The 27431-nt window shown below is 39.3% G+C and overlaps 2 protein-coding genes and 1 long non-coding RNA gene across 5 annotated transcripts; all 3 read right to left on the bottom strand.

The window, feature by feature from the left end:
* Window positions 1–3459, bottom strand: LOC133706780 (vacuolar protein-sorting-associated protein 33 homolog). The gene is made up of 2 exons (XM_062132317.1): window positions 3398–3459; window positions 1–2972 (listed from the first exon to the last, which is right to left on the bottom strand). The coding sequence occupies exon 2, from the start codon at window positions 2924–2926 to the stop codon at window positions 1127–1129; it is 1800 nt and encodes a 599-aa protein (XP_061988301.1). The 5' UTR covers window positions 2927–2972; window positions 3398–3459; the 3' UTR covers window positions 1–1126.
* Window positions 3460–15542: 12083 nt separating this feature from the next.
* Window positions 15543–21185, bottom strand: LOC133742923 (laccase-14-like). The gene is made up of 7 exons (XM_062170631.1): window positions 20974–21185; window positions 20682–20833; window positions 20278–20522; window positions 17586–17711; window positions 16861–17455; window positions 16385–16743; window positions 15543–16184 (listed from the first exon to the last, which is right to left on the bottom strand). Exons 1-7 carry the CDS (start codon window positions 21082–21084, stop codon window positions 16006–16008), a joined length of 1767 nt encoding a protein of 588 aa, XP_062026615.1. The 5' UTR covers window positions 21085–21185; the 3' UTR covers window positions 15543–16005.
* Window positions 21186–22624: 1439 nt separating this feature from the next.
* Window positions 22625–25723, bottom strand: LOC133706582 (uncharacterized). 3 transcript variants are annotated; one of them, XR_009844622.1, is made up of 5 exons: window positions 25637–25723; window positions 25237–25308; window positions 24579–24786; window positions 24021–24074; window positions 22625–22998 (listed from the first exon to the last, which is right to left on the bottom strand). It is a non-coding gene; the product is annotated as an uncharacterized LOC133706582 (long non-coding RNA). The 3 variants fall into 3 exon arrangements; XR_009844621.1 differs by having other exon boundaries at window positions 24723–24786; XR_009844623.1 differs by having other exon boundaries at window positions 24723–24786; window positions 25619–25718.
* Between the last annotated feature and the right edge of the window lie 1708 nt (window positions 25724–27431).

The raw sequence follows: 27431 nt of genomic DNA, 5'->3' as shown, positions 1-27431 counted from the left end.
TTGATGAAGTTTAGATATGATTCTAAATCAGTAAGGAGTCATGATTAAAAGTTTGCAGACTATTGGTGTTATGTTCCAATTACTTTTATATATACATAGAAACTTGACATCCGTGATTGTGTTCCGAGTTGTAGAGTATGCAATTGGTGTTGAGACATCAAGACAAGGGGATGTGTATAGTTATGGGATTCTTCTTTTGGAAGTGTTCACAGTAAGAAGACCCACAAACGAGATGTCTAAAGACGGATTTAATCCCCACAACTTTGTTGAGATGGCCGTGCCCGGAAGAGTTGTGCAAACTTTAGACCCTGCTCTTCTTGTCAGTATAGAAGAGAGCACCTGCAGCATCAGAAAATGAAGTGAGCTACATCGCAGCGAAATTGAAGCAGAAGAAGAAAACATAGACTCTGAGACCCTAAACAAGATGAATGCAGATGTGAGGAAGTGCATATATCCAATCCTTGAGATCGGACTTGCATGCTCGAAAGAATCACCAAGACATAGGATGCACATGGAGAATGTCACCAGGGACCGACACCACATACAAAATGCTTTTATATGTAGTAGACTAATCACAAGCTAAAATGCCTCGACAGAAAATGGAAACTAACCATGTAGTAGACTAATCATGTATAATATGGGATATGCTAATTGAAACCAGGATTGCTAGAGAGGCTATGATGATTTCCCAGGGCCCTAAGCAGAAAGCAGTGATACGACTGCATTTTTTTTTTAGTAATGAGGCATGGATTCAAGCCTATCTGTAATGTGAGAATGACTTCAGTTGGTCAGATTAAAAGCAGTAAAGCGAAGGCAACATAGCAGCATAACTGAAATGGCAAAGATGAAGTACTTACCAGGTAGAACTATGTTAATACATACTGCAAGTTTTTGTCTGACCAAGTTCTGGCTAACTTGATTCCCTATGCTCTGTATGCATATATACTTATAGTTTTCTTTTGGAAAATCAAAATACTCTATCTAATATGAGAAGACACATGGAACAACAAACACCTGTTTGATATCGCATTAGCACAAACCACAATGGATTCAAAATCGAGCCAAGAAGTCTCAATGTTCATTTCAAAGAGGCAGAAATAAAGACAAAACTAAGACATGAAATTTTTTACAGGTCCTCCATCTTCCCCACAAATGGTTCAGTCAAGCTATGGCCACTAACCATTTTCGTTGTCCCAACTATGAAATCATATGCCATCCCTTCCCGAGAACTAAGAAACCGAAGGGCGGAAATCTCTGCAAACGTTACACCTCCAATGAAGATGACAAGTACAAGGGAGCGCCTCCCATCAGCTACCTTGTCTACATTGGTTTCTGCCCCCTGAAAATTGTCAAATGATGCGCTGCTTGAGAATGGGCCTCTCTTTGTTTCTGAATGTGGTCCGGGTAACAGCTTTAGAGTTTCTTCAATCGGACGCCATCCAGATCGAATAGCATGCTGAACAAGGCGAATGCTAAGAGGTGCATATCCAGAAAAGACATAGTCAATGTCATTGGGGTTAGCTGTGTCACTGTGTTCAATGACAAGTTGTAAGGCACGCTTAACTCTCGGCCAGTTGCCTTTTGTCTCCTGTTTTTTAAACAATCCTGCCTTCTCCAGATTTTTCAATGTAGCCATGTGCTCAAATCCATAACTCTGGAGTAGTTCATTCCTCATATAGTCAAAATTCTCTTTGGGCAACCCAGAATTTGTAATAGAAAATAAGATGAGAAGACGTAGGACACTTACAAGAGGCTCCTGCTTATGCATCATTTCTTCAATGTAATCTAAGCATATGTCAAAACTCTCAGTCTCAACGATTGTTTGTTCCATGTCAAGTAGTCCACGAAATAATGGCTTCGACGTGAAAGTCATCAGATGCTTAGCAAGATTTATGTGCCTTGTCACTTCTGGCAATGAGTGCATCTTTTTGACAAAATTCTTTATTTCAGAAAGAGTCTGTGTATTTGAAGTCACCTCATTGTAGTCCTGCTTCATAGATGTTACTTTTTCGCGTAGAATCTGGACAACAACTTCAAAGTGGAGATCTCTTATCTCTTTAAACAGCTTGTCACTTGAATTAAGTGGAACTTTCATCTTCTTTCCCTCTTGTTTGACATCCATGATGGATGGATCAACCTCAACAGAACCATCATTGATACGCAGAAACTCATCAATAATGCCCTCATATGTTAACTGAGTACACATGGGAGTAACCATGTCCACCTCCCTGTCTAGAAGGATGACAGTATTTATCTCTGGAACAACCATATCTGATGAGCTAACGGGTTCCTCAGCTTGCATGCGGTTTAGAATGTCAGCAACACGCACCGATGCATTTCCTTTCGCCCTCACATTTGGTATCACCCCAGAAGAAAACTCAAGCTTGTGAATGGCTTTCGCAATATGCCAAAGTGAGCTCATATCACCATCAACAAGGCATTCCTTGAGAGAGAGATCAAGTTCAAACGACAGAACATCCTCATCCAATGGAACACTGTATAACTGGTACTCCCCTATACCCAACAAGTCATGGACGTTTTCCTCCTCAAGGATCTTCTCACAAGCAACTGCGCGGCAAGGGACAAAGTAAAGATAGTATTCTCTCTGTAACCCTTTCGAAGTATCATTATGGACTTGTGAACTAATGTATTTCATCAAACTAAGCTGAGAACGGACAAGGAAAACCACTTTGGAACAGTCAGTTTGAATTGTTTCAGCCGAAAGATGTCGCAGTTCAACCTCAAGTTCTTTGAGAAGTACTGCAGTCTGAATGATCAATGATATTGAACCGCTGAGCTTGGGGTCAATCACCAAACACTTCCTTCCTCGAATATTCTTGAGGATGTTTATGAGCTCCTTCTGAGACTGTTCCCTCATATATTTGAGATTGAGAGGAGCATTGTCCAATTTGGGAATCTGAGCCATCAAATTCGAACCTCTAAATTTCGGTAGCAGAAGACCAGAGTCTCACCTAAAACAAGAACAATATTTTGAGGTCAGTCTCTCAATTTTCTTGGTCCTATAGGAACCTGAGTCCTAAGTAGAATATAACAATTAAATATCCCTATAGTAAGACAGAAGAAGAAAACAAAACAAATATCCCTAGTCTTACAGAACAAGAAAACAATCCAAACTTGAAAAGGGAAAATAAATTCCTTAAAGTAGAAGAAATCCAAGTTTCAGTTCTCATAAATATCCAAAACTAAACAGATTCCTCAGTAGATATGCAATTTATATTGCAAACACATAAAGTTGAATTCTTGTGTTCAGCTAGAAGAACAGTTCACGGCTCTAACTTGAAGTAACAATTCTTTGGTATTCTTCACGTGAAAGATGAATTCTTTGTGTTCGAACCTCAAAATGGAAAAGATGGAAGATAAGGAAGATGAAGGATACCTGAAAATCAAGTTAGGGTGAAGAAATCCAATTTAAAGTGGAGACCAAAAACCATCACAATGCCCTCGAAATCAAACTCGATCGTCTTCTTCCCAAACCTGCTTCAGCACACAAATCCAAAGACTCCACCTTTCGTACATAAAAGATGAAATGATGAATAGGACTATATGTGGCAGCACCGCAGTAGTAGAGAATACGGTGCCGTTTGGGTCCTCTTCATTTTATTATTAAAAAAAATATATATTGTTTAAGTAAAATAGATTCGAAAGAGAATTGTAGAGAGAGATGTGTGTATTATTATTGAGAATAGGAGCCCTATATATAGGGATTACAAAGTACTAGTTCTAATGTTACAAGGAATACCAATCCGTGTAGGATTGGGAAATCTAGAACCTTCTCTCCTATTGCTACTCCTAGTTTGATAAGGCACACTAAATCGATATTCCTTCAACACTCCCCCTTGTGCCGCTTCAAACTTGGTGGTGACGCTTCATCCGTTGCCTCGTTAAAAACCTTGCCAGGTAACAAAAACCTTGTGGGATAAAAATAACCCTGGTCGAAGGACAAAAAGAGCACAACACGTCCTTCACTCTTCGAGATCGAACATGTAGACATCATAACTCCCCTGATGTCGATATCTCCCCCTGATTGCTTCAATCGTGGGAGTTCGGATAACTTTCTCAATCCGATGCTCTTCACATGTTTCTCGAAGGTGGATTTAGGTAACGACTTAGTGAATAAGTCCGCTACATTATCCTCTGATCGGATTTGATTCACTTCAATCTTTAGAAGTGATTGTTGTCGCTGATTATAAAAGAACTTAGGCGATATATGCTTGGTGTTGTCGCCTTTGATGAAACCTAACTTCATTTGTTCAATACAAGCTGCATTATCCTCATAAATGCATGTAGGTTCATCTGTGGTAGACTTCAAACCACAACTTCCTTGAATATGTCGAATCACAGACCTTAGCCATACACATTCACGAACGGCTTCATGTAGAGCAATAATCTTTGCATGATTCGAGGAAGTAGCAACAAGGGTCTGTTTCGTAGACCTCCAAGATATCGCAGTGCTTCCCATGGTAAAGACATAACCAGTTTGGGAGCGACCTTTGTGAGGGTCAGAGAGGTACCCTGCATCAGCAAATCCCATCAAGACATCATTGTCGTTTTGATGGAGGGAGATAGGAGGACGCCGGCCACCATGAGCGGCGGCGGCAACATGGCCGGCGGCCATTCCATGGACGGGGGCGTTTTGTCTTTTGGGGTCCGATCCCAACTTTCCGTCATTCCTTTTCTCTCTGTAGGGATAGAATAGGCCCATATCAATCGTACCTCTTAGGTATCGAAAGATTGTCTTTATACCAATCCAATGGCGGCGTGTTGGCGCAAAGCTATGTCGAGCTAACAAGTTCACTGCGAATGAGATATCCGGTCTTGTGCATTGAGCTAAGTACAATAATGCGCCTATTGCACTCAAATAGGGCACTTCGGCCTCTAATGGTTCTTCGTCCTCATCCCTTGGACGAAACGGATCTTTTCCGGGCTCAAGACTACGGCCGATCATGGGAGTACTCGCAGGCTTCGCTTTATCTTCATTAAAGCGCCTTAGGACCTTCTGAGTATATGCAGACTGATGGATCAAAATCCCATCACTACGGTGCTCGAGTTCTAAACCGAGACAAAACCGTGTTTTCCCAAGATCTTTCATCTCAAATTTGGATTTCAAGTATTTAGCAGTTTCCTTAAACTCATCTAGAGTTCCAATTAGGTTCATGTCATCGACATAAACTGCTACGATTGCAAATCCGGAACTTGTTCTCTTAATGAACACGCATGGGCATATTTCATTATTAATATATCCCTTCCCAATCAAGTAGTCACTTAGACGGTTATACCACATCCGTCCGGATTGTTTTAATCCATATAGTGAGCGTTTTAATCTTATTGAAAACGCGCTCCGTGGTTTAGAGCCACTTGATTTGGGTAATTGAAGTCCATCTGGAACCTTCATATATATCTCTGAATCTAGATCCCCATAGAGATATGCTGTAACCACATCCATAAGCTGCATGTCGAGTTTTTCTGAAACTACCAAACTGACAAGGTAGCGGAACGTTATAACGTCCATTATGGGAGAATATGTCTCCTCGTAGTCGATTCCAGGGCGTTGTGAGAAACCTTGCGCCACAAGGCGGGCTTTATATCTTACCACCTCATTTTTCTCATTACGCTTTCTAACAAAGACCCATTTATGGCCAACAGGCTTTACATTTGGGGGTGTCTGCGTTACAGGCCCAAATACCTGTCTCTTTGTTAGTGAATTCAATTCAACCTGGATCGCATCTTTCCATTTAGGCCAATCTGCTCTTCGTTGACATTCTTCAACAGAGCGAGGTTCGATATCATCATATTCTATAATTCCTTTTGCAATATGATATGCAAATGCATCATCAATCGCCATAGAATTTCTATCCATCATCTCATGTACACTAGTGTAATTTATGGAGATCTCTCTATTCTCTGGAGTTGGTTCTGACATTGGAGCGTCCCCCAATGATGTCTCTTGGACATAACCATAGTCCGGAATATTCTCATGAGATGGATTATTCACATCGATGATTAATGGATTATTTTGTGCCAAACTCGCTTTCTTTCTTGCGCGAGAATCCATCGAACCTATGGGCCTCCCGCGCTTCCTGGCAGGAGCCGTGGGCCTAGCCATAACGTCACCATCATTGAGAGATGGGACGTTGGCGCCATGCTCATGCATTCTTGAGTTGGCGTCATGTCCTCTACTTTTAGGGACTTCAATCCTTGCAGGCACGTTTGCAGCAGGTATATGTGATCTCGTCACTTTAGCGATATCAGAAAACGCATCAGGCATCGATTCTGCTACGTTCTGAAGATCGAGAATTCTCCGCACTTCAATTTCGGACTGTGCGGTTAGGGGATCAAGATGAGACAGAGTGGGGACAGACCACGACAATTCCTGTCGTTCCTGTTGAACATTGATGTTCTTATCTCCCCTTAACGACTGGAAGACTGTCTCATCGAAATGACAATCCGCAAATCTAGCGGTAAAGAGATCGCCTGTCAAGGGTTCTATGTAGCGGATAATCGTTGGAGAATCATATCCAACATAAACGCCTAATCGTCTTTGAGGACCCAATTTGGTGCGCTGTGGTGGCGCAATTGGCACATAAACTGCACACCCAAATATGCGTAAGTGTGAGACATTAGGCTCATACCCAGTCACCATCTGGGACGCAGAAAAGGGTTGAGTGGCAGTGGGCCTCAGACGAATAAGCACAGCTGCATGCAATATTGCACAGCCCCAAGCAGAAATAGGGAGATTGGTGCGCATTACCAATGCCCTAGCGACCATTTGTAGTCGTTTAATGGCGGCTTCTGCGAGACCATTTTGGGTGTGAACATGAGGAACAGGATGTTCAACATCTATCCCAATGGACATGCAATAATCATCAAAAGTCTTTGATGTAAACTCTCCAGCATTGTCTAATCTTATAGACTTAATAGGATGATCAGGGTGGTGAGCCCTTAACTTAATTATTTGTGCTAGGAGTTTAGCAAATGCAGCGTTCCTTGTGGACAATAGCATGACATGGGACCAGCGTGTCGATGCATCAACCAATACCATAAAATATCGAAATGGTCCGCATGATGGTTGAATAGGTCCACAAATATCACCTTGGATTCTTTGCAAGAATGGTATATTTTCTTTGGTGTCCTTTGCATAGGATGGTCTCGATCCTAACTTTGCTAAAGAGTAGGCTTTGCAGAACGAATGATGGGCTTTAGAAACAACCAATGAGGATTTTGGTTGAGCCACAAAATCACAAGTGACTTTAGAAGTAAAAGTTGGAGACAAAGGAGCCTTGGTGGCGTCAATGCCACCCTGAGGCCGCAGGGGGAAGGCGGCGCCGGCCAAGGATGGCCGGATTTGGGGGTGAACGGCGCCGTGAGGCGCAGGGGCTCATTCGGTGTCCAAAAATCGAGTTTTACTTCTTTTCGTTCTGAAAAAGGGATGTCCGTGTGAAGTCTTTAATATACGGATCATCATGTCACGACCTGGGTGTCCCAAACGGTCGTGCCAAAGCCTATATGTGTCGGAATCCCATAAATCACCTCTCATGACATGGTTGGATTCAATGACTCAAATAGTGGTTGCATACAACCCACTAGAGCGACACATAAGTTTCTCTAAGACTCGTTTATGTCCGTAGTCATTAGAGGTGATGCAAAGGAACTCTTGTCCATTCTCACAATGTGTTTTCACATGAAAACCATTGGCACTTACATCTTGTAAGTAATAAAGTTCGAAAAATATGTCCATTACATGAGATAAAATCAATCAATACTTTATTAATAATAGCTGATAGCTCTTTTTAAAGCTATTGATTTTCCTTATTCTCCTGCAAATATGTCGATTGTAATATAGGGAAATAAGGGTCTCCCGCAGAGGATTAAGATAAACTAAAGGCTTCAACAAAAGTCACAAAAACGTGACTGCAGCTCCTACTGAACCGCAGTAGAAAAACAAACTAAAAACCTAACTAAAACAACCCAGAAAAATACGAAAATTTACAGAGATATACTAGACACGTAAAGAGTCTAGCACACAAAATTTGGTGAATTTTGGAGTTGATTTGCTATGGAAATAAAATACAGAAAAACAGAGAACAGAAAGAAAAATGAAATTGAAGCAGATTTGAAGTTGGTTGAGATCAAGATAATGAAACTAGCTAGGAAGGAAGTATCCACCCCCAACAATAACACACAACACACTTTGTCCAATTTATCACCAATTAACTTAGTTGAAGATACTCAGATTGGCTCGGTACGCTTGAACACAACCTATTACTCTTTCTTACCTTGTACGCTAGGCAGGAAGTGCTCTACACCTAGACTATTCCCAAGCAATGCAACCTAAAGGTACGTTTATTAGATTAAACATGCAGAGATCATTAAGTTTGAAAAGAGTTTGAGCAATCACTAGGCATCACAAATAACTTAGAGCCTTGCTAAACCTAGGATTTTGTTTACTTGCTAGTGAAAACTACCAATTACTTCTCTAGATAATTTGAGGAATCCAACTATTGATCCAGGCATCAAACCATCAAAGTATTAGAACCCTAGCATGCATACTAAGTAGTCCTCCAAAGCATACAAACATAGAATTCATCAATGAGAAATTGGTAAACAAAACCTCAACTTTATTAATTGAAAACAAACCGAAAATCAAAGCATGTTATGGATCATGTCTAGGGGCTTCAACAGCTCCCTAGCTACTGGAAATTTAGTTACACATAATTGGAATCAAAAACACAAAGGAGTTCATGAGAAAGGAAGACAACAAAAATCAGAAATTGGGAAAAATACGATCAATGATCGATCTTTGAGAAACAGTGATCGATCGTCTCTGGTGTGATTTTGCAGTCTTGCTTCTTCTTCTTCTTCTTCTTCTTTGGTGTGTCTCTGGTTCTTTTTTATGTGATATGGTCTGTATGTGGTTGGTCACTCTATTTATAAAACATGGAAGGAGGCCCCTTTATGTAGGAGTTGCAAGTTTCAAGGGCACTCTTGCAATTAGGCCAAGCTTGTTTACTTGTTCTATTTGATTTTCTCTTCTTAGGCTGAATTCTTTGACTTGTAGATCCTTTACAGCTGATATAAAACATGCTAACAGCTCATATAAAACGTGTATAACTCAGCAAAGGATCCCCAAGAAGCCTCAAAACAATCTGCCAAGAGATAAGGAAGGTGACTTCCTTATCTGCCTCACTTAGGATTGCCTTTTTAGCCCTTCTTTTAACTCGGTTTTATTTCAGCTTTGAATGTGATTTTTAACAAGATAACAGCCTTGATGTTGATCTTTAAGAGTGTATAAAGATCTTCTAAAAATCCCCTCAACTTGCTGACCAAAAGCAGCCTTGAAAAGCCTTCAAGATAAGGTCTGTCAGAAATTTCCAGATTTTCCTTATCTTCTGGTCAATTTTATGGGCTTGTACACCGACCTTGTAGCTATCTTTCTGAACGTTTCTTAGGCCTATAATGCCCTATGATATCATTTATTGACGTCCAAACAATATCCTTCCAAAAGACTTTCCAAGAAAGTCTCCAAAAGACAGCTCCAATATGCTTCATAGATAAGACTGAAGGTGGAAAGCTGATCAGGATGCCTACTTTGTGCAACGTTTCTGACTTGATCCTTGACTATTATGATCACTTGATTTGGCTTTATTGTAGTGAAATATCTGGTTTTCACATGTAGTCAAGAATTGCTGCCATGGTGCACTCAAAATATCTTCAAAATGGGGTCCAAATATAGAAGAAAATAAGGCAGATTCCAGTTTTCATATTTTGCTTCTCAGCAACTGTTTTGCACGAAGTTTTCCACAAGCTTCCCTTCTTGTTTCTGACCACATAAATGGTTGTCCTTCATCTTTTGCATCAGTATTATACATCTGAGCCTTAACTTGCCACAATTGAGCTCCTATTTTTCCATGGTTGATCCACAAACCTCCTAAGAAAATAACAAAGTTAGTTTGATCTTTTTAACGAAATAACTAAGCAAAAGTGTAAAGGATTAAACTATAAATTCGTCGCATTTTATGCTCCTATCAATAGCCAATGATTACATCAAAGTTTCTTGACCAAAATCTAATCCAACATAAAAATCAAACCGTAGACAAATCGTAGTCACTCAATCCGTTCGGTAATTTCAATTTGGTTGTGACCAGGTAAGGTAAGGCGAGATTTTGGTGGAGCGTTGCTCACTTTTAAAACCGTTCTCTCAGATCAAACCTTGCCTAGACATCACAATTACTCTTGAGTACGCCTAGAGGGAAAGAGTTAATACAATAAGTCATTTTATTGATTTAAGGCATAATTGCCATTACATAATTCTTGGAAATATAAAAATCTGCGGCATTTTGTCTTCATCGCCAGATTTAAATTCTTTGTGAACTCGATGTCTTGATCACCATGATGCGACTACCTTCGTAGGTACATTGCAAATTCAGGTCCATTGATCAGACGTTCCATATCAGAAATAGACACCATAAAGAGGATTCTCCCTTGATTGAGGCGCATTGGCGCAATATGCATAGTCCCTAGGACTGGTGGCGTTGGAAAGTGGTGCCCATGGCCAACGTTGGCTCCATGGTTTCCAACCCTATGTTCCTCAAAATCACGCCTCCTACGGTCGTGGGATTGTCGCCTTGAGCGATTACCTTCTTGAGCATTTCGATCGTATGGATCATAACGTCGATGACGACTTTCTCTAGCCATAGGACGATGCTCTTGATGGCTATCTTGAAGCCTATCAAATTCTCTTTTCACAAGTTCATTGCCATGTCTTTCAGCAGTGGCCATAGCTTCAATAAGCTGTTGGAAACTTGTGATCCGTCTTGCATTTACATGAGTCCGAAATAAGTCAGAGGACCTCATAGCACAGACGGGGAAGGTATTGAGGGTTTTCTCAATCAACTGGTCTTCTGTGATCATCTTTCCACAGAGACGCATCATTACTCTGATGCGGAGGCTAGGGCTTCCGAATAAAATAGCATGACCGTGTCAAAATCAGAGAAGCGAAGATCTTTCCATTCTGCTTCTGTATTCGGAAGGATGGAGTCACGAACATTGCCATATCGTTCGCGAAGCGCTTGCCAAAGCTTTATAGCGCTATCCTCATTTATGAACTCAAACTGGAGGTCACTATCCATGTGACGTTTCATGAAGACAATTGCCTTAGAATTATCTTTCTCAGTTTGAGGGTCTGGAGCTGTTTCTATAGGACAAAGCTCTTGGATTGTATGCAATAAATCTTGGGCAGTAAGATGGGTCACAATGTCAATGGCCCAGTATAAATATCTTTTGCCTGCATAATCCAATGGAACAAAATCGAGTTTGTTCGTGTATGTCATCCTGAAAGATGAAACAAGAACAAGTTAGTTTCGGAGTCAATGCTTCCACGAAAACTAATAATAATAAGATTTCCGAGCTATGCTACCAAGAAATCGATTTCCAAGAATGATTGGATTAGACCGAAACAATGATGTTTATATGGTCGTCAATCGATGCTTGCGGACGCTCTTAGTCCGAAGTCTTACGAACGCTCTTAGTTCGTTAATAGCGCGAATCCCCACGATTCCGCTTTCTCAAAATCGAACCCACGTTATAAGAAAGGTGGGATGTAGAAGAAGGGAGGTTTTCAAGTCCCCGAGAAAAAGAAGAAATATTAATTTCTAAATTACAGGAACTTCAAAACTTACTCTTGAATACTTACTTGTATTTGGATCACGCGTGTGTCGATGCAGGCGTGATGGAGCGAAGCAATTCGAGTAGAGGCGTGCAGCGAATGTTTATAAGGTCAAGCTTGTTGAAATTCGGAGCAAATTCTCTTCTGAACAGTTTTCACCTTGATTGTTGTACTGGTCTCAAAATAACTCCGATAAGGCTGAAATTCGGAGGTCAGATGGAAGAGACAGAGATGAACAACTTTGATGAAGAAAAGATTTTGATCCGAGTTTCCGAACTAGATGTTTCGGAGCCTGCAAACAGACGGACGTGCACAGGAAAGGGGAAAGGTGCAGTCAGTGTGCGTTGGTGCTGCAGGGGCAGTAGGGATGCGTGCGCAGGGGCGCGTAGGTGCTGCAGGGACAGCAGATGTGAGGCAGAGCTGCAGGAGCAGTAGTGCAGCGACGCGGGGCTGCAGACGCACGGGCGAGTAGGCGGGCAACACGGAGCGCAGGGGCGCGTAGCGCTGGGCGCGCAAGGAGCAGGCTGCAGCGAAGGCTTGGCTAGCTCGGGCTAGGGGCTGCTGGGGCAGTAGGCACGCAGGTAGGCAGACCGAGAGGGCTGCAGGAGCAGGCGGGCTAGCAAGGGGCTAGGTGCTGCGGCAGTTTTGGTGAAAAAGGTTTTCGGGTTTTTTGGTTTTTGCTTTGTGGTCAGAACTCGTGCTGATAACGTGTTTAAGTAAAATAGATTCGAGAGAGAATTGTAGAGAGAGATGTGTGTATTATTATTGAGAATAGGAGCCCTATATATAGGGATTACAAAGTACTAGTTCTAATGTTACAAGGAATACCAATCCGTGTAGGATTGGGAAATCTAGAACCTTCTCTCCTATTGCTACTCCTAGTTTGATAAGGCACACTAAATCGATATTCCTTCAACATATATGCTTTTATTTGGATATCCAAACGTTATAGATTAAAGGCTTTCAGATAAACTTCGGCATAGGTGAAGTTTTAGATGCTGAATCTTGGAGTCTATATCATGGTCTTCAACAAGCTCTTAAATCCCACATTACTCATATTGAAGTAGAAATGGATTCTGAAATTCTAGTGAAGTTGATCTCTTATACTAATGTTACTCTTCATCCCATGGGATCGCTTATTTGTTGTTGCAAAAATTTGATCTGGAACTTCCAATGCTTCACCCTATAGCACATTTACTGAGAATGTAACATGGTAGCAGAGTGCCTTGGTAAGCAGAGCATTAATCATGCTTATGGGATAATTGAGTTTGACAGTCCTCCTATTCATGCCTCTTTTGCCTATCTTGATGATTTTGATGAAGTAACTCGGCAAAGAAGAATCTCTGTTAGACATGATGATAAACAAAGCTAGCTAGTCTGTTTTTTCGTCTCTTTCTTTGTTTCATGGTCTTTTTGTTTTTAACCCCTTGCTTACCAAAAATAAATAAAAAAAATTCCAAAGATTAATTCCAAATATTTTTTTTGCTATCTGAAATTCACTGCCACATTCAATGATCACAATGTTAATTAAAACAGCGTTAAAACCCCATTTTCGCGTATGCCTGCAACGGCTAGTTAACCTCTTATCCCCAAATCTATATTTATCTATATTTACAAACCCTAGATCTTCAATTTCATACATTACTCTCACTTTCTCTGAATTGAATTACCCTTTCAATTTGACCATTCCGATCTTCAATTTCACCACTCCGATCTTCAATTTCAATTCAGAAACAGAGATATCAAACCCCCAAATTCTCGTTTCAATTCCTAGATTACGCCATCGAAACCCTTGATTTCTGAAATGGAAGGATTTCCAGTGGGTTTCCGGTTCCACCCTACAGACGGCGAGCTCGTCGGTTACTTTCTCCGCAACAGAGCTTCCTTGGGTTCCCAATTCCGGCCGAGCTTCTTCGCCGAATGCCCTGATTTCTACGGAAAGACAGAGCCTCGGCTCATCTGGGACAGCTATGGTGATCCTAGATCAAACTTGTACTAGAAGATCAAACTTGTTTTCTTAAGCATTGGTGTTATTTTTCATTCTTGTTCTTGTATGCTATTTATAGGAGAGAATTAGAGATAGACAATATGAAATTCAATTCTTGTGCTTATTTCCCCAATGATTGAAAGTAGAGGCTTAATAGCTGTTAGATATATTCATGTACTTCTATATCTCAAACAAACATTTTCAATTATGTTCGACATAGCATGGATGATTGACTCTGCTTGCCTAGACTTCATCAATTAAACATTCTATCAGCCTTCTTCTTCCAATTTCTAGTAGGATAAAGTGCATAAGTCTACAACTTGAAGTTCCTTATTATAAAGTATAAACCAAGCATTCGTAGCATTCTAAGGCTTTAACTCTTTATGCAGCGTCCATTCAAAGTATATAGATGAAGTGCATGACCATATCCCGCAAAACGTACATATAGGTGGAGTTCACGTATTCAGCTACATGGTACCAATTAGCTTGTGAGGTAGCCAAATGAATAAGCACAATAGAGCAAAATATCAGAAAAGTCATCGTAGAGATTGATCATCTGCATATGTATTTGAGACACTTCTGAAAAACAAATTACCAATTCGAACCCCTTTCTTCGGTCCCTGCATCACAAATTTAACACATTGCAGAATGAAAAGGAATGCTCAGACCAAAAAAAAAAAAAAACAAGAATCAAAAGGAATGCTGCAGAGTGTAGTGATATAAATTAAGCCATGCTACATATCCAATCATAAGATCATAGCTGTTTCATTAACTCAATACCTAACAATTAGCATTATGAGGTAGCCAAATGATGATGCACAAAAAAGAAAATTATCTGGATGAAGCTTGATTGTAGAACAAAGTCTAAATCCTCTGTAGTTTTTCTAATATGTTAATGGTTTACTGTATTTTCTGTAGCTAGCTTTGTCATCTTTTCATTTTACTTTTTATTTTTGAAATTTTGGTCCCAACAGAAATAGAGCTCAATTTTTTTATTGTAATATAATGCTTAAGTGCGCATACATTGCCATGCATGTATATACCGCTCAATTTAAATATGAAGATTGGTTTTGACTTTTAATTGGCTCATGATCTTTGAAGTTGCTCATTTTTACAGCATAATTGCAGATGACTCGGGTGAACCTGTTAGCATGCAGTATGCACATAGATGAAGTGAATACTAATTCCAGTAATGAGTATATTCCATAATAAGTACACAAAAGTGTGATGTCGTTTTATTATAGACAAAAGGATTCACTAGTGAAGATGAACAGCAAATTCTGTAATTCGATTAGTAAAAACTAAAAACGCCCAAATCCTATATATATATATGTACACAAGAAGCATGAACACCAAATCTTGTACGTCAATAAAATTATATGTTGGCTGGCTGAGTGAAGCAGTCAAGACTCAAGAGTACCACAGAGAATTCTTTGCTGACGTGAAACAAAAAAGGAAAGCTGCAATCAGGCTTCGCTTCTGTGTACTCTAGCGTGTACATGTACTGAAGACTCTCAAAGGTTTTCGAAGCATTTGTAGAAACATGAAAGATTATATCAAACTCAAAATGAGTATAAACTGAAGTTCATCTCTAGCTAATAAACAGTGCCAACCAGAATAAACTGTAATCCTAAAAATTCCATATGGTAGTACAGAGCTAAATGGGAGTGATCTTTTGTCATCCTCTCTCTCTCTCTCTCTCCTATAATTTGAGTTCATTTCTGATTCATGAGTTCCCCTCATCTAGGAAGATATAATACTTAGCAACAACAATGATTCAGTGATTGCATCATAGAAACCCTTTGTATCCTCGGGTCATTCTAGCGAAGTATTTTCCAAAGGCTTCCAATAGCCGAAACAAGCACCTTGAAATGTTCTTCTTATTCGATCTCCTCTTTATTTATTTATTTTTAAAAAAATATATTTATTTATTTTTTTAGAAGAAACGAAAATATATATAGCATCCTGAAATGTAACAAAGTGCTAATTAAAGCTTCCTCAATCAACAGAGGAGCGACTAGGTGGGACACATTTGAGACTACAAAGCAAGAACATCACCATAAAGAGAACGTAGGTAAATGGAGGAGGAGTCCAACGAGTGCACAGCTTGAACGAGAAGGCCTAACCGGAGAGAGGCCCCATTCCAACACCATTTGCACGCCTCCACTCTAGCAAATGCTTCTACTTGAGCCGGAGAGAAAACGTGATCCGCACTCATAGCCTTATCCCCACAGAAACGACCTTCATCCAAGCACACACTGAAGTGCTGAACAGCGAAGGCTCCTTGAATTTATACACACACACACACACACAAATAATAGTTGCTCTGTTTTTTTTATAGAATATTCTCATAACTGTTTTTGATACGAGAATCCAAGTGAGGCTCACATGGAGGCATGTAAGCTGGGGGTCGACGGATGCTAGCCTCAGCAGTACCACCATTTTTGACTATGAAAGCAGTGTTCATACCCCAACTCAAGTGTCTATCAAAATGACAGTGCCAAAACCACACCCCTACAAAAAAGAAGTGTGATTAATAATCACGAAAGTCAATAATGATTCCATCTTTGCATAAAACACGAAGTTGATGCGTTTTAAGAGTTTTCTGTATCTATCAATTGTTTATAGTAATCTCAACAATCTATCCCATGTTTGAGTGTGTTTGTAACATTGATTTTTCACATACTAATATCAAAGCAGGGAGGAAGACATACCAGGATTATTTGCTATAAATCTGATTGCTAACCAGCCATTTTTGGGAACTCCAAAGGTAGTTACTTTAGGAGGATCAACAAAATTAAACCCCTTTGGATCATCCTCATCGTCATAATTTCCATAACCAGATCCAACCACGTAGAAGCTATATCCATGCATATGCATTGGATGATTAACAGAGCCCTTCATCACATTAGTCCCTTGGAACACAATTTGAACTGTTTCGTTATAATTCAACAACTTCACCTTTGTCCCTTGGACAGTGAACACAATATTATCCACGAAAGTTTCCTCTGTGAAGTTATAATAAGAAGGCGGTTGGTCTGGAAAATCCGTTGTGTAAACCCCACTTATGTTCCTGCATCATAATTTTAAAATGAGCAATGTTAAAATTGAGACTGATGGGTGTAGTAATTTAATCTCACTTCCTTTTCTTGTATTAATTATCCACTGAAAGCAGAGGAAGAAGTAAAACCTGTAGTAGGCTCTAAGGACATCTGTTGTTGGGTTAATCCAGCTAACATTATTCATACTTGAAGAGATTTGTTCCGTTGTTTCACAGCCAGGATGTGAACAAGGAAGATAATTCATAGAAACTGTTATATACATTTTAGTAGTAACATTTAATGGGACATCTGTAGGGTATTTGGGGGTCGCCAAGCCTTTAATCCGGGAGGTGAATTTTATTGCTGCTGCATAGTCCAAGTACATGGGAAGAGTAGTTGGAAAGGAAGGAGATGTCTGATATGTGTAGTTGCCTCTGTATTCAAGGATTGCGGTAACATTCGCATGGTCAAAGCCAGTCACTTCTGGATCCTCACTTGAGTATTGTCTAGCAGCGATATAGTATTGGCCAGGAGATTGGTTTGCTTTGAGGAGGACATCCATCGCCTGTCCAGCACTGATGACTATGTAGGTTGTGTCTATCGGTTTTATATAGGCTCCGTCTAGGCCAACAACGGTGAGATTGTGTTCAGCAACTGCAAAGAAGTGTTCTGCGTTGATGTTTGCGTTGACTATACGAAGAAGATAGGTCTTGCCGTAGTCAACCATTCGATGATATGTTGTTTCTGCAATTAACATGAAATTTATGGACTGGCTTCATCTTGTGGGAGCATGAGCACATAAGTAATGTACGGGAGCATGAGCACATAAGTAATGTACACATACTTATGAACGAATTAGCATACATCAACTTACCACTGGAGCATGGACAAAAGTCTCCTGGTTCGCCATTTATTGTATAAGCATCTGAATGGGGCAAGTCGCTACCATCATCCATAGCCTCATCAACTAGTTCTTTGATATCTCCCTCGTACCAGGATGCTGCATATATGCAAGGATCCACATAAAAAGAAAACTTGTAAGGGTCATTGTGGGGTTCTTTTGCTTGCACACGGTTGTCTATATCTTGTTCTATGAGGTTTCGTTACTTTGGTTCTTCTATTTGGCATGGTTTAAAGTTTGTTCTTCCTCTGATTTTTCAACGTTCAAGATGGCTTATTGGGGATGGCAAATCGGTTCTGTTTTGGTCAGATAGATGGCTTAGTGATCCTCTAATTGATAAGGTGCAGGCTAGTCAATTTCCTATGCCTTTGTTGACAACAGTTGCATCTTTTATCTCAGATCAACAATGGGTTATGCCACATAATTTCTCCATTTTATTTCCTGCTTTGGCCACTGAAATTCTTCACTTACCTTTACCAATTGAAGCGGAAAAGGATGTTTTAATATGGGAAGACTCAAGCTCTGGGATTTTCTCTTTTGCTGAGGGTTATAATTGTGTTCGCACCCACTTTCCTACGAGGGATTACATGGCAAAGCTATGGCGGCATTTTATTCCTCCAAGATTCTCTATTCTCGTTTGGCGAATCTTACATAGCAAATTGCCCACGGATGACCAGCTTCAGAAACGTGGCATTCCAATGGTTTCGGTATGTCAACTTTGCTCATTTAGTTCTGTAGAAGACCTGCATCATTTATTTGTTTCTTGTTCCTTTGCCCAACATGTCTGGCAGTGGCTTTCTTGTTGTTTCGGAACATCTCTACCGTCTCATGGCTACATCATTGATTTATGGAATTCTATTACGAGCAAACATTTTTCTCCCCAGTTACAAAATATATGGTTGGCGAGTTGTTTGTACAGTTTTATGGCTATTTGGAAGACTCGCAATAAGCTGCGTTTTGACAATAAAACTCCTTCTCTTATGCGTGTTTTCCGTTCCATTAAAGCTTGGATTCTGTTCTCAGCTCCACACATGCCTGGTTTTTCGAATGGGATTTTGGATGCTCAATTGCTCATGGGATTGGGTGTTCAGCCAGTCTCTAAAGTGCTTCCCATTCCACGCTTGGTTTTTTGGAGTCCCCCAATTGCTCCATGGATTAAGCTTAATACTGACGGCTTGGCTAAAGGGAATCATGGGCCTGCTGCTTGTGGCGGTGTTTTTCGTGATGCGAGTGGGCGTTATCTTGGCGGTTTCTACCAAGGTTTAGGCCATAGAAGTTCTTTTTTCGCAGAGCTGATGGGCATCATTATAGGGATTGAGTTTGCTTTTCAAATTGGTTGGCATCACATTTGGCTGGAGAGTGATTCTACAAGTGTTCTAGCATGCATTACCTCTTCTTCTTTTATCCCACCATGGCCTTTGCGGATTGCTTGGTCAACATGCTTAAACCGTATTCGGTCAATGCACTTTCGTTGCTCTCATATTCTTAGGGAAGGGAATTCGGTTGTAGATAACTTGGCGAATTTAGGCTTGCCTTCAAATTTGCTGGTTTGGTATCAAACTCCTCCCTCTGTGATCACTCAGTATCTTAACATGGATGGTTTAGGTTTCCCTTACCTTCGTACCAGTTGATGGTTCTTCTTTACTATTATTATGAAAGGGCTTCTTGCTTGCTATTTCATGTGCAATGTTGGGAAAAGGAATTCCTTGACTAGCATCAGGTCATTGATTGGCATCAGAAGAATGGCATTCATTGACTGGCTTAGGCACTTTTTTGGAGTTTCACTATGTATCTTTGTCCTTATTTTGTTTTTGGGAGCTGTATTGGTTTTGACCGCTACTCCCTAATGCGTGTAATTTCTCTCGGCAAGTTTTTGGTTTAGTCCCCTTGCTTTGTATAATTTTTTTATTTATTTATTTTATTATTAATAAAATTTCGGGTAAGAGCGCTGAGTTAGCTCTTACACCGCTTACCCCAAAAAAAAAAAAAAAAAAAAAAACTTGTAAGGGTCATTAAGTATATCCCATAAACGTATATTTGCATATGCAGATATTATTCTCACTCTTAGGATCCATAATAAATTGACCGATCATTATATGAAACTTTGACTACATACAAGTGTTTCTACTTTTATATTAATATTCACACAGTCATGACTAATGTTCATACAATCACGATTAAGGATTTTGTAATCACTCACCCTTAAATTTAATATCAAAGGTTAAGTTTAGAAGACTGAATTTTAAGTGTTTTAGTCTCAATCCTTATAATTAAATATAAGGATGGGTGACCACAAAACTCATAGTCACCTTATAACCGTGTGATCATATTTGGTTCGTCAATTGATTTAAACTAGTTCAATACCTTAAAGGTCACCAATTTGGTTGAAAATTTACAGAAGTGATCTATTTATGGAGTCTTAAGAAGTGAACGGTCGAGATACCGATACTTAATTAGTGGGCCTACAAAAGATCCCTTAAAATGACTAAAAAAAAAATTTCTCTCACTAGAATAGCACTATATGTATGTGTGTGTACCTTCTTAGAACTCCGTGAATATATATATATAATTATATACATACACACACAGTCACACACCCACACACACACATATTATATATGCAAAAAGAGATTAGTAAATGGCATCACGTTAATATTTTGCATACCAATTATAATGGTCTCATCTTCATCCGGTTGAGGAAATGGAAATGTGGTTCCAACACCTGGTAAGATAACAATCGCACCATGAACAGTGGCTCTTGTCCAATCACTATGAGCATGCCACCATAAAGTTCCTTCTTCAGTGGATAAAGAGATTTCATTAGTGAAATTTGTTCCGGGAATTATTGGACACTGCGTGATGTACTCTGGACCATCTGACCACGGATTTCTTGGTTGCTTTATCCCATGCCTATACCATCATATTATAACTAAATAGTTAGAAAAGGGGTATAAATACAACAAATGATTGAAACGAGAGAGAGATTTGGAGGGTTTTTCGGCTCTGGAAGTCTAGCTAGATAATTAGAGGTAATGCATCAAGAGAGACGGAGAGGTGTAACATATATACCAGTGAATAGTGAAACCATAATATCCTTGGTTATGAACATTAACGTAAACTGTATCTCCTTTGTGAACTCTTATCTCTGGACCTGGAAAACCATCGTTTACTACCAAGATGCTCTTTGTTGAACACAGTTTGGTGAAGTTTTTCTCCCTTACCTAAACACACAAACTATATATATTATATATAGTTCCAGCAAAGGTGTAATTGCAAGGCTAGCTGTTAGAAATTAGAAAAATGAGATCGACGGTGATCGATCTGGCTAGATAGAAAGGTGAACCGGGAATCAGCTTCTTACAACAAAATCATAGAAATGCACTTCGCCTTCAACTAGGGAGGTGAACCGCACGATAAGAAAGAACCCCAGAATCTCTGTCAATAATATCGAACATTTCTTCTGGGGTTTCATGTTGTTCTTTCTTGGATGTGATGATCGAAGAAGGTGGGTAGCTTTCCTTTTTACACGTCTTGGATCCAGCACATTGTATGTTTCAACTTGTACGTAATCAATGTAATTATTATAGAGACTACTTTATGGGCATCCTCCTTACATTATTCAGTTTTCTAACGGACGGTCAAAATTAGTGCACACAGCATCTGCCAGTTCTAACGGACGGTCAAAATTAGTGCACACAGCATCTGCCAGTCAACTAAGAGAGTGCGTACTATGAAGTAACTTTAACAAGACTTTACCGTTTTAGAAGTTGTTGTTCCACGTGATTTAATTTTGTCATTAAAGTTGATGCACGTGCTATGATTTTGCGGTGGCCTAAGAGCAAGTTCACCCGTTGGGTCAGTAGGTCACCTACTATTTACTGTTTTTTAGTGTATATTTTCATTTTCTAGGTCACGAAATACACTGTGCTTGTGACCCAGAGGGTGAAATTAACACTAAAAAGTAGTGAATAGTAGGTGACCTGGTGACCCAACCGGTGAACTTGCTCTAATGCAGAACACAAAACTAAAATTCTCCACCTAGTAACGGTGTAAATGACCCAACACTTATAAGATGATCTTAATTATTGATATTTATAATTAATATTTTTATTAATAACCTAAAAATGTATTTAATGTAATTTAACAATCCATTTATATTTATGCAAGTGCACTGAATTCTCCTCCTTCCACCAACCACATACTATATATTCATATATGGTAGGCAGTTAATGATTCAATGATAACCTTTTCTCATCTGCAGCCTACCAGTCTTTGATTAGAAATAAGGTTAGGCTGTAAGGAAGGAAGTGCAATGATTGGTGTGAAGCTAGAGTTTACTGCATGCAGTCAGATCAACTGAATGCGTTTAAATTAGTCAGGGGCCAGGGGGTGTATGTGAGGAAGAAGGTACAATTATTAAATGGTACAGATAGATGTTTACTGCGTGCAATTATTGTTCAGACATCAAGAAAGTTACATCAAGGAAATTCTTGACCAAAACAGGATGATATAAAATGGGAAGCTTAACTTTCTCAGCTGATATCAGTATTACATGAACTAGATAATGTGCCCGCGCGATGCTGCGGGAACATGATCAATGTCGTTCGATTCAATGCTACTAAATTTAGTAACATTTGTTTATATTACATTACTACATTATATCTTATATATTATTTTACACGTTCAAAAATCTAGTAACTTAGCTAGATTTCGAAGTTAGATATGCTATCCATAGTAGGTGTTTATGTACATATTGCAAACATGGTTAGGCTTGACAAATGGTTTAAGATTTCAAAGTTAGATATGCTATCCATAGTAGGTGTTTATGTACATATTGCAAACATGGTTAGGCTTGACAAATGGTTTAAGATTTCAAAGTTAGATATGTTATCCATAGTAGGTGTTTATGTACATATTGCAAACATGGTTAGGCTTGACAAATGGTTTAAGATTTCAAAGTTAGATATGTTATCCATAGTAGGTGTTTATGTACATATTGCAAACATGGTTAGGCTTGACAAATGGTTTAAGATTTCAAAGTTAGATATGCTATCCATAGTAGGTGTTTATGTACATATTGCAAACATGGTTAGGCTTGACAAATGGTTTAAGATTTCAAAGTTAGATATGCTATCCATAGTAGGTGTTTATGTACATATTGCAAACATGGTTAGGCTTGACAAATGGTTTAGGCTTGTAGTGGCGACCAACTATTTTACATAAGCTCCTCAAATGTGTCTACAAAGTCAGATTCATCATTTGCAACAGATGATAGCTCCTTTGAAATTTCAGCTGAGTTGTTGTAGATAGCACAACAAAAGTCTAAATAGCACAACCTGTCTTCCAAACTCTTAACTGTACCTCTCTAACCGTCTAGAACGTTTCCCTGAAATAATAAACAAACAAAGTTCAATCTTTAGATAACTATGGAATTCAAATTACGCTCAAGACATATGCTTGCTACAAAAAGAAAACTGCCAATATTTAATTGTTTTTTTTTTCCCTACAAAGTGCCAATATTTACTTGTTACTAATTCTGCCTTCATCTTCTCTTAAAACCTATTATTAAAAAGTGTATGTATATGCATCTACGCAGTTGGTAAATTTGCCATGTAAATGGAGTATCTGCAGTAATGAAGTAAACAATAAGTGTGCAGTTTCAATCTATTGTCTGCCACATTACTCTTACCACATTAATTTATACACTTACAATATTTTGACAAATACCATACTTTGCCATTTCAGAGTTCCTTTTTGCTTACATTCATCTATCCTTTCACACGCAACTGATAATTCCAGTGTTACTAATGCTCACTATCTAAATTTCTTTTACTCTCATTCGCAAGCTTAAATGGATACTCTTTTAGCTTGTGTGTATTATTTATAGTCATGCATTTGCTTACTGAGTTATAATTTCACTATCAAAAGGATGCATTCCTGTTTAATTTTTAATCTCAAAGTAACTACCTATTTCCAAATCAAATGAAAACTAATTCCAAGGAACAAACTCCTTCATCGTATAACCATTATAGGTTATTTCTCCTTGAAGTTAAAAATTTGTGAATAAGTAATTACCCCTTATAAGAGTTTAAGTACAGAACTACCTTTACTTGCACTTGAACTACCTTCTGATCCTACAAACTAACTACAAAACCAGTACACAATTCCACCACAAAAGGCAATAGCTATCCCTACTCTCTATTAACCACCATAACCAAACAGTTTTTCCTGGATTCCATGCTCCCTTTCCAAAGCACCAATTCACTCATTGGTAACCCCAAAACCATATATTGGTAACCCCAAAACCCTATAGCTAAAGCTTGTCCCAATCTCCAGTTTCTCTTTCTAAAGCACTAACACAAACAAAACAAAAGGTGCAAGAAAGAAATATAAAACAAAATGCCTCACCCTTGAGTTTAAACTCTGGAGCTTTGGCACTTTAGCTGCTGTTCTATTTTAAACCTGCACAAAAGAGGTCGGTCAGTTACAGCCTTTCGTATTTTGTAATATAATTGGGGTATAGTGTCTTTTACGTTCACAAAGAAATCAAAAGTATTCTGTGAGAATGAATTAGAGGTGTCATTGCAGATTAAAAGAGAAAATCCAATTAAATGCGCTGCTATCTAAGCATTTGCAGTAGCCAAAAAAAAAAAAAAAACAGAGCTAAAGGAGAGTACCCTCGACTAAATATGAAATGTCAAAAATGCAATTCCAAAAGCACAAAGCAAAAAAATAAAAATAAAAAAAAGAGAAGAATGAATGTTCTGATAGTTTAATTAAGCTATGCAGAAGACAAAAAATCTTTAATTAACAAAGTGCAAGCAAAGTTCTTTCATACTGGGCTTGTGAACACAAAGGAAGAAAACCAAGACAACCAAAATGTTCTATGAAGATAAAGAAGTTTGCCACTTCAAAAAGTTTGTCAATTCACAATTGAATTGGGTGATAAAGAGAATTTGGCCTCACCCACAAAACGATGGAGACTTTGAATTGGATGCAGACTAATGGATAGCTGTAGCCAATATTCTTGTGAAATGCAATAGAAAGGGTCTCAGTACTTAGCCTTCATTACAAAGCTAGATGTGAGAGCAAGGAGGAGAAGTTCTTTACCCAATTTCTCACAGGAAGAAGCAATACAGCAAATTTTCAAGCTTCCAGAGTTGAGAAATTCCTTCTAGATATATACAAAAGCAATACAAAACTTGTATCACAATTTCAACAAAGACATACATAAATCTATCTCCTCTGATCCCTAATGAAGCAATATATTACTACATGTCATTCATTTTACTGCACTTTATGATGAAAATTTTAGATTTTGAATGAAATCAAAGACTGGAGACATAAAACTGTTGATTAAATGCGACAAATACATCTATTGTCAATAATTGAATATGGTTTTAAAAAGTTTGCTTTTTGGAGTTATTCAAAGGCTACAGGAAACACTAGAAAATGAAATCAGATTTCAGATATGAATAATTGAATCAGATAATGTTTAATTAACAAAACAGATAAACAATAGAGGTTTCTGTTTTGACAAATTCCAAACTTGAGAAATCATTCATTATCAAGATAAACAACTCGTTCTAATCAATGTTATATAAATCAAGAATATGCGATGTACCTTTTCCAAAACAAACACAAATTGATTCGTGGTCTCCTCCTTTGCATCTCAGTGTTTGAACTTTGATAGAGTCTGCAAACAACAGAAAACCAATTTCAGATCAATCGCTTTCAGAAAGATAATAATACCGTTAAAAAATCAAACGCAATAACTTTGGATATATGAACAAAAAGTGAATAGATCAAACACATATATTGATATATATATATATGATTTCAGAAAGAAGAACATGGCCTTGATAAAAGACCCAACGAAAACTGCATTATCACAAAATCACACATCGAAAAAAACATAGAATACACAACCAACAAACGATCCAACCCTCTGAACTGAAATTAAAGGGGATAATGAGCAGAAAGAGAAAAAGCACATCCAAATTCACCGATCAAAAGCAACGAACCAAACTCTTTCAATGTCACTTATACAGCAGCGGAAGAATCCGTAGTGGCACGATTGTGATCAACGATTTGGGTGTAACAACGGAGAAAGAGATGCTTGGTCTTGGGTATGTCCAGACAGAGACATATAGCGAGGACTCTTTTCTTTAATTTTTTTTTTGGGTCCTTGACCCAAAGCACCAAAATAAGAAAAAATTATCCCACTTACCCCAGCAACAGTTTTTTGTTCCCACTTACACAATATGACCATTTTGCCCTCAACACAATTACGGAATTACAGCTGCTGCCACTCTGTCTCCAGACGACTCTCTCTCTCTCTCTTTCTCCAGACGCTGGTTCTCTCTCATACAACTCTCTCTCTCTCTCTCTCTCTCTCTCTCTCTCTCTCTCTCTCTCTCTCTCTCTCTCTCTCTCTCTCTCTCTCTCTCTCTCTCTCTCTCTCTCTCTCTCTCTCTCTCTCTCTCTCTCCCCCCGTCGCTCCACTCTTAGTCAACGACGTTCTCACCGGCGACGAAGTTACCGATAGCGACGGCGATCGGAGCCTCCAAATCCAGATCGAGACTCCTCGCCGGCGACCGGAGCCTCCAAATCCAGATCAAGACTCTCTCATCCTTCTCAACCCGACGCCTCCGATTCCAATCGACAAGGCCTAGCCTTGATTCCGGACCCGAAGACAATTTTGGTGACTGGCAACAGAGGAAGATGATCCACATCGCCTGAAGACGATTTTGGTGACCGGATGCCGATGCTCCAGAGCTCTGTCCCCGATTCGTCGTCAGGGTCAACGTCATCATTTGAGATTGGAGAGCCCGGACGTCTCCGACGCTCAACTCAGCTCTCCGGCGCTCGACTCAAGCGGGTGGCAGTGGAGAATGATAATCCGGGTGCCCAGAGCTTTTCTCTGGGTGCCCAAATCAATTTTTTTTTTTTTTCTGTTGGTAAAATGGGGCACAGGGCCCAGAATGAGATAAAAATGAAAAAAAGAAAACACCTCTATTGGGGTAATAGAGGTCTGTTAAAGGTCTATTGCCTCCTAATAGACGTCTATTGCCTCCTAATAGACGTCTATTGGGAGGCAATAGACGTTTTGAATTGATGTAATCTCCTTGTTTTTTTGTTGTAATCAAAGTTTTATTTGTCTAAATTTAGGGAGATTAGTTCTCATTCTGGCGACTGAAAGTCTTATTGGGGGGTAATAGACGTCTATTGGGGAGCAATACACGGCTGATAGTCGTCTATTGGGGGGCAATACACGGCTGATAGTCGTCTATTGGGGGGCAATAGACGTCTATTAGGGGGCAATAGACTATTGGGGCAATATACGTCTATTGGGGAGCAATAGAGGTCTATTGCCCCTCTATTGGGGGGCAATAGATGTCTATTGGGGGCAATAAACCTTTCCGGTGAGGTTTTTAGAAAAGTCCGGTGGGCGTTGGCCGGTGACCGGAATCCGGCGAAAGTTGGCCGGAATCCGGCGACCGGTGACCGGAATCCGGCGGCCAGTGACCGGGCTCCGGCAAAGTCCCCTATGGTTTCTCTCTCTTCTATTTTCTCTCTCTCTCTCTCTCTCTAAGTAACAAAGGTGAGGGTAAAATGGTATTAAAAAAAAAATAAAAACAAAAAAAAAATCTTAATGGGGTATTAGGGAAGACCTCCTTAGAGTGTTTTGGGTAAGAAGGAATTAAAAAAACTTAATGGGGTAAGTGGGAAAAAAATATCTAGAAATGGGGTAAATGGACAAAAACTCTTTTTTTTTTGTCAAATTGATGTAGTGTCTGTTTTTGGAGGATTGATGTC

The sequence above is a fragment of the Rosa rugosa genome, chromosome 4 (genome assembly GCF_958449725.1).
Source record: "Rosa rugosa chromosome 4, drRosRugo1.1, whole genome shotgun sequence".
Taxonomy (NCBI): domain Eukaryota; kingdom Viridiplantae; phylum Streptophyta; class Magnoliopsida; order Rosales; family Rosaceae; genus Rosa; species Rosa rugosa.
The sequence above is the reverse complement of the archived record's forward strand: the minus strand, read 5'-3'. Positions and strand labels throughout refer to the sequence as shown.